At 40.6% G+C, this 7,837-nt stretch overlaps 1 protein-coding gene across 1 annotated transcript; it reads left to right on the top strand.

Annotated features, from left to right (window-relative positions):
* Positions 1-1,063: 1,063 nt before the first annotated feature.
* LOC142820875 (interleukin-20-like) lies at positions 1,064-7,151 on the top strand. The gene is made up of 6 exons (XM_075909973.1): positions 1,064-1,087; positions 3,443-3,613; positions 4,053-4,115; positions 5,396-5,548; positions 6,191-6,265; positions 7,026-7,151. Exons 2-6 carry the CDS (start codon positions 3,452-3,454, stop codon positions 7,116-7,118), a joined length of 546 nt encoding a protein of 181 aa, XP_075766088.1. The 5' UTR covers positions 1,064-1,087; positions 3,443-3,451; the 3' UTR covers positions 7,119-7,151.
* The last annotated feature ends 686 nt before the right edge of the window (positions 7,152-7,837 follow it).

The raw sequence follows: 7,837 nt of genomic DNA, 5'->3' as shown, positions 1-7,837 counted from the left end.
TCTGCAAAGAGTAAGGGAAGCTGATGGAAGCGTTTGCTCCTGTCAGCCTCCTACTATGTAGATGCCGCCGTGGCTTGGATGAAGGTAAGCCGACTCTAGGTGCACACTTTGGCTGTGTCTAGACTGGCCAGTTTTTCCGGAAAATCAGCCGCTTTTCCGGAAAAACTTGCCAGCTGTCTACACTGGCCGCTTGAATTTCCGCAAAAGCACTGACTTCCTACTGTAAGAAATCAGAGCTTCTTGCGGAAATACTATTCTGCTCCCGTTCAGGCAAAAGTCCCTTTTGCGCAAAACTTTTGTGCAAAAGGGCCAGTGTAGACAGCTCAGATTTGTTTTCCGCAAAAAAGCCTCAATCACGAAAATGGTAATCGGGGCTATTTTACGGAAAAGCGCGTCTAGATAGGCACAGACGCTTTTCCGCAAAAAGTGCTTTTGCGGAAAAGCGTCCGTGCCAATCTAGATGCTCTGTTCCGAAAATGCTTTTAACGGAAAAGTTTTCCGTTAAAAGCATTTCCGGAAAATCATGCCAATCTAGATGCAGCCTTTGCTGCGTTGAGTACCATAAGCCTTCCTGCCCGGTATAGTATAGATCTGGGCTAAAAGTGATGTTGATAGGTCTGGCTTCTTTATCTATTGTTCTGCCTCATGTTTTGGCACTTAGAAAAGAAACTAGCTTCTACAGCCAGCAATTCTGTGTGTCTTTAATAAAAACTTAGTAGCTAAACAGATGTTTTACTTTCTTTTGTTAAAAGGAACAACGGTGTGAAACTTTGGTAATTGCATTGTTGCATAGGAAGTTGGTCCTGAACCTGCCTCCTATTCAATTTCAAAATCGTTATAAATCTGCAAGTGTATGAAGTCATGACTACTCATGACTAGGGTATTTTGGGGGGTGCTTTTGTGAAACTGTTGAAATATGCAAATGAAGCCTTGACAGGAAGGTAGGAGAAGCCACCCCCTCACTAGTGCACCTAACAGCTGAAAGAGTTGGCAGGAAATTTGTTTTCACCTGTATAAAAAGGACCAAGAGCCCATAGTTAGACTCACAAATCCATAAACACCAAGCGACTGTCACCAAGGAACTCAGGTAAGAAATGGAACTGAGTACTCTATGCTAACATAAAAATAATGTTGCTATATTTTTTAACGAATTGTATATTAAACACCAGTGTGGTCTAATAGGTAGGGTATGTCATAAAGATTCAAGAAAGCTGGGGTTTATATATCCTGCCACTGTTGACATGATATTTGTGATTATGGGAAAGTCTCTTCCATTTGTCTATGCCTCCATTTTCCCTTCTGTAGAATGGTGATGTTACAGATGTATGTTTGTAAAGTACTTTGAGATATCTGGATGAAAAAAGCTATATAATACAAGATTTCTTAGGGTATATTTTAAATAGGTTTAGACATTGAACATGGATTGTCTACAGCTGGAGGAATTAAATTTTTTCACTTCAGTTTATGAACACTTTCCATCGCAACAAAACCAACTTTAAACTATGCTTGAAAAACAGACAGAAATCCCTCTTCCTGAACATGAAATCAAATATTGTGACTAATCATATTTTTGCCCCGAGCACAATCTGGATTCTATACTTGACCATTTATACACCAGGAAGAATTAAAATGACATCTAAATATTATTTTCCCATATGAGATCACATGCAAAGAGCCTAGAAAGGTCATGTTAAATAACCTTTAGAATAATTAGTAGATCATTAATAATGACACTGATTATTTGGAGGGTTCGCTGTTCATGTGGACTATGCCTTAGATCCCATTATTATATTTGGTATGAAAGTAAAAATGATGATATTGTGGTCAAGTAAGAGGACTGGGAATCAGAACTTCAAGGGGCAACTTGAAGAGAGTCTGTAAGTACCTACATGGAGAACAAATATTTAATAACCTTCTCCTCAATCTAGTAGAGAAATGTACTTAGAAATGGAAGCTAGACAAATTGAGCTTGGAAATGAGGTGTACATTTTTACCAGTGAGAGTGATGAACCATTGGAACAATTTACCAAAGGTCACAGGTCAAAGGTCTCCATCACTGACAATTTTTAAATCAAGATGGGATGTTTTTCTAAAAGCACTCCTCTAGGAATTACTTTGGTGGCGTATATACTTTGTGCTATATAGGACAATAGACTGGCTGATCCTTTCCAGCCTTGGAAACTATGAAACATCTGGTTCTCTCAGTTCTGCCACAGCCTATGTAGGTAAAGTCGGTAAACCTCAGTGCCTCGATTTTCTCCAGGGCTGCCCAGAGGATTCAGGAGGCCTGGGGAAAAGCAATTTTGGGGGCCCTTTCCTGGCACTCCCTGACTGAGACCTCAGATTTCAGAAATTCTCGTGGAGGCCCTGGGGCCTGGGGCAAATTGCCCCACTTGCCTTGATTGCCTAGGTGGTCTTGATTTCCCCACATATATAATTCTTACAGATTTTTCAGAGGTGCTTTAAGAGTACATTCATTTATGTTTGGAAAGTGCTTTGAGATTGTAGTATATAAAGTGCTTAGAAAGGGCTAAGTATGTTTCCAGAGTAAACTCATCTAAATATTATTTTCCCATGTGAAATAACATACAAAGAGCCTAGAAAGGTCATGTTAAATAAGTTAGAATAATTAGCACATCATTAATAATGATCCTGATCACTTGGAGCGTTTGCTATTCATGTGGACTATGCTTCAGGTTCCGTTATTATATTATATTTGGTATGAAAGTAGAAAGGATGATCTTGTGGTCAGGTAAGAGGTTTATAGAAGTTTCAGAACCCAAATAGAATAGAATAAAATAGAATAGAAAAGAAAATGGCCCATTACTCTTAAAATTTATCAGACTTACTTTTCTTGGTAGCATGGTCATTTTGTTCATGTTTTCCATAAACAACACACCTGGCATTTAATAACATTTAACAGTTTTAGTGGGTGAACAAAATGAACGGTACAGTTGCTCCAGGGAAGTCATAGAAATCCCGTCACTCAATTTAAGATTATGATTTAACAAAGCCTGTAACACACATATTACTCCGTCCCTGTTCAGCAAAGTTCTTAAGCATATTATATATGACTATGCTGACTTCTACTACCCGAGGCTATCCCACTGAGTCAATGTGCTGAAGAAACTGTCAAAAGAAACATGAGAAGATAATGAAAGAAATGAGAGATAAGGCAGGTGAGGCTACAGCAACACTGCAAAGTCAAAAGCAACCAAGCCTTTCATTTCTAATGACAACTGAAAATGGCCAAGTGAGATACTTTGGAAGATGTTAGAGATAAACGAACAAGTGGAGAACACATTGACTCTTTCTCGTATAAGCAGCAAATTATGCTACCAGATGACTTGTATCAGTGGTGCCAATCATCTGTAACTCCATCATCTCTGAAAATCAGTCTCAAAATGAGAGTAAGATTATAACCCCCATTTCTTTTGCACAGGACAGAACGATGATGACCGGAAATCGTCTCTCCTGCCTGGTTTTTCTTCCTTTTGTCTTTGGTGGTGTTCTGATGACAGAAAGCAGAAGGCTCCGCTTTGGGGCATGTGAACTGAGTGGTGTTTCTTTTCAGGAGCTAAGGGACTACTTTGGTGCTATCAGAGGAGCCACTGTAAGTACCAGCAGGGAATGCTTGTTGACTTCCCATCTATTCACAGGCAATCACTAGTGCATATTGAGAAGTCCGAATTAAAGGGGGGAGGTGGGCATGCAAAATGTTGGAATAATATGACAGCTAGAAGCAAGTTCAGGGACAGAACAGCTGTCAACTCAGATGAATGGACCACCACCTTGGATTATTCCCTACAGGAAGTGAAAGGAATTTGGAACCAACATTCTGCTTCCTTCACTATTTATAGTCATTATTCGGTTGGAACAAATATCCATAGATACCCAGACCAATAGCATTTGAAACCAATGTAAAAAAGAAACTGTAGCCCTGAGCAAAACCCTCAGGTGGTTGACTCTAAATTTAAACCCAAAATAAAGGAAACTAATCTCCCCTTTTCATGTCATCATTCAAATGATGTCTCTTCTTGTTGTGACTGCAGCAAACCCAAGACCGCATGACGGACGTTGTACTGCTGAAGAGAGTCGCTCTGCAAGGAGTTCCGGTAAATGCTGTCATTTGTCAACAAATCCAATTGCTCAGAGTAGGGCGGTTCTCATGTAATTTCTTGCCCTCTCCCCTCCTGATTAGAATTCACCTTCACACACACACAAGCTCTTTTTCATTTCCTGTCTTCCTCTTGCCATGTTCAAGGTTCCTTCACTACTTACTTCCTTTCCCCACCACCCTCTCCTCCTTGTCCCACATCTTTCACTTTGCCCTCAAGACCAAAAATATTGGCGTTGTTTTTCATCCCAAATGTGTTTGTTTCACTGGTTGTATGTCTAAAAGTCACCTCCCACCTGCATTCCCTCTTTCTCCAGAAAGTCCTGTCCCTGTGTCTGTGACTCCTCACAGCTGAGTGTGGTCTTTTCATTTCATTGCAACTTTGTCTACACCTAAAGCCCCTCTTTCTAAGGCACTGTGTCATTTGCTGCCTAAAGAGCTCACCAGAAGAGCTGCCTCTACAGTTTAGCGTGATGAGTGTTTCCCCTAATGGATTCTGGAAAGAACTTTACAAAGAACAGATTTTCTCCTTTTCACACTGCCTCTGGCTTTATTTCCTATTTTGCTCTCCAGCTTTGTGCAGAACTTCCATTGGTCTCCATGGAGAGTTTCTTGTGCACTAGAGATCTGATATTGCTGCACAGACTGAACCTCTCTAGTTCAGCACTCTCACAACATCCATGGTCTGGCATGATTTTAGTTAGCCCGATGTCCACTGATCATGGGTGTGGCTAAGTTTCCCGCAGTCATATAAAGTTTGTTCACAGCCCACCAGTCCTGGCTCTCAGTGTTCTGTGGTGTTATTTGTCTCTAATGTACCCCTCAATGTCTTTTACGTAAGTGGAAGTGTTGGCAATGCTGCCAGACAATATTGACCTCCCGGGGTTCAGCAAATTCTCTGGTTCAGTGCCAGTCAGGTCCCAAGGGTGCCGCACTAGAGAGATTCAACCTGTAGTCACCACAGATCCAAAGGTGGGTGGAAAGAGAAGAAGGCTGCCCAGATTACATTGCAATAATCTTATTGACCAAAGCTTGTTGGGAGCTTGCTCAATGAAAACCGAGGATGAATACAGTGGAAATAATATTGGAAAATGGACCTGGCCAAGCAGGGCTTCATGTGGCCAGGGGCACCACCATACGGATTCAAACTGCTTGAGCATAGTTTTGAATTGCCTATGATCTCCCTATGTGCACAAGGGACTTTGCATGCGACTGAGTAAGAGACATAAGATAGTTTGACTGTTGAATAACCCTCATCTCCTCTCCTCTTGCCTTTAGATTTCAGAGAGCTGTTGCTTACTCCGCCATCTGTTGAGGTTCTACGTTGAGAGTGTTTTCAGGCACTACGAAGCAACAAGCTCCCTTCTTCGCAGAAGAACCAGTAGGCTGTCTAACTCCTTCCTCAGCATTAAGGGGAAGCTGAGATACTGTGTAAGCATGGAGGCTACCACAAATGTCTTTAATGTCATGAAATAGGGGCCAATAACCTCAGGAGATGATGGAGATTTGGGTCCAACAGTTATAAGAACAGTGTATGAAATATATTTTAAAAATCAAACTTTGAATAAAATAAGCTAGCATGGCCTTTGCTGTCTGTCCGGATAATGCATACCTGCTGGGCGACTGAATGCCTCAGATATTAGAAATGAGATATGGGCTCAGGTCCTCAAAAGTTCTTAGGCACTTAATGCTTCAGTGATTTCAATAAGAGTTAGATGTCTAACTGCCTTAAGAGAGGTTCCATGGGCTTGATAGTTTTTCAGAAATGAGTCGGTAGATCTCTGACTAGCTCCTAGTGGACATTCATGAGAAAAATACCCCATAACTGGTGCTGGTTCCCATTCTTTTGCATTCTAAGCAAAGTAAGAAAGGACTAAGAGGACCATGGAGATGGAGTAAGCTTTCTCTTTTGTAAGCTGGGGGGAGCAGTATAGGATAGCTAGCTGAACTCCAGAGCATGGACTTCAGTCTCCAGGATGGCCCTTAAGCCACTCCCCAAAACTGGGCACTAAGCAAATTTGTTGGCTTTGCTCAATAGTTCTAACAACATATTTGTGTTTTCCCTTTATGTAGCATGATCAGAAGAAGTGTTCCTGCGGGGAAGAGTCAACCAGTAGATTTCAACTCATCAGAGAGGAATATGAAAAGGTAACTTGGGGGTTTCTCTTAGTCATCTGTTGCACTATTGATTTCTATCTCTGTTTGGGAAGAGGAGAGGGAACAATCAGCACACCACCCCGTTGTTATTATTAATTTGAATTATAGTAGTAGTTGGAGGCTGCAAAGAAGAGAAGGCCCCATTGTACTTGGTGTTGCACAGGCAAACAGGGAGAGACAGTCCTTGCCCCAAAGAGCTTAAACCCAGATTTTGAAAGGTTTTCACATGTTGTTCTATTTGGTGTTGCAACATGTAACTTATTTAGGAGCCTAAATCTCATTTTCAAAAAGGATTTAGGCACTTTTGGGATTTAAATCCCATCAGTTGTTACCAAATCATTTTTGAAAATGGAAATTAGGCTCCTACAGCACTTAGGGTTTTTTGAAAAAATTGCCCATTGTTTTTAAGATTCAGAATTTGCAAATAGTTGGCACACACTGATGTACAAGCCACCACAGTTTTCCTCCAGATTATACTTAGAAATTAATGGTGGTAACTGTATTGGCAAGTCTGGAATTTTTTACAGTGGGCTACTATTCCATTCGCCACTCTTCATTTTGTCAGATTAAGAGAGCATCAGTTAAAAAGAAATTAAAATGCACAGCTCCTTCAGTAACGTCCTGCAAGATAACTTTGATTATAGAAATAGGACCTGGAATATGAAAAACCAAATCAATATGATCAACCTTTAATTGTATCTGCAGTTTTTTATGACGGTACTAATTCCTTGACTTGGTTTTATTTCTCTAGCTAGATAGAAACTCTGCAGCAAACAAAGCATTGAGTGAAATGGACATTCTTTTAGTCTGGATGGAAGAGATTAAGAACATGGAGAAAATCTAGAGTGACGTCTTATTTTTTATTTCAATAACTTATTTATTTTATTTTAAAATTATATATATATTTATATTTATAAATCATATCCGTGTTGCTTTCCTTTGTACCGTGGAATAAAGTCTCAGATGGTTTAAATTGATGGAGCTCCATGGAAGCCCAGGGAGAGAGGTCAGTTTACACCAGTTGAGGATGGTCTGTGTAGCTAATGGTTTGTTCCTGAAAGAGGCAGGAATTCCTGAATATCCTTAACTTTAGAATCTCAAGGGATCTGGTGCTGTAGGCTGAGAGCTACTTTGATATGACAGAAATGAACAGCTAAAGCAGGTTATCTGATCCTGGAATTGTTAGCATGCACTGCTTCTCAGCCCTAGGCCATATGATTGGAAATGTCACATCAGGAATAAAATGATCCTTCCATTCCACACGCCCCCACAACATTCCATTGCTACTTTTCTGGGACTTACTACTAACGATGGGCCTGAACCAAAAGCTGGAGCCAAATCAATTCAGGAGCATGTCTTTCCACCAGACTGTTGGACCAACTGTAGTAAGAAGCCAGACTATTCAGCCATAGCTTCCATAGATATATTTTTTAATTGTTCTTTGCCTCTGTTGTGAGTGGTCCTAATCTGAGCTAGAAATGGAAGCATCTGACTATTGTGAGAAACACTCTTCCAACAGCATTTTCAGCCCAGCTGGAAGGAGGTACCAGAAAATTCACAAGA

The sequence above is a fragment of the Pelodiscus sinensis genome, chromosome 27 (genome assembly GCF_049634645.1).
Source record: "Pelodiscus sinensis isolate JC-2024 chromosome 27, ASM4963464v1, whole genome shotgun sequence".
NCBI classification, from domain to species: Eukaryota; Metazoa; Chordata; order Testudines; family Trionychidae; genus Pelodiscus; species Pelodiscus sinensis.
This window is presented reverse-complemented; position numbering and strand designations above follow the sequence as displayed.

What these genes read in the sequence shown, in the direction of transcription:
- LOC142820875 (XM_075909973.1), top strand. Translation starts at nt 3,452, where the DNA reads ATGATGACCGGAAATCGTCTCTCCTGCCTGGTTTTTCTTCCTTTTGTC. An exon ending in GTGCTATCAGAGGAGCCACT is followed by an intron (nt 3,614 to 4,052) that starts GTAAGTACCAGC and finishes TTGTGACTGCAG; the next exon opens with CAAACCCAAGACCGCATGAC. An exon ending in AGGGGAAGCTGAGATACTGT is followed by an intron (nt 5,549 to 6,190) that starts GTAAGCATGGAG and finishes CCCTTTATGTAG; the next exon opens with CATGATCAGAAGAAGTGTTC.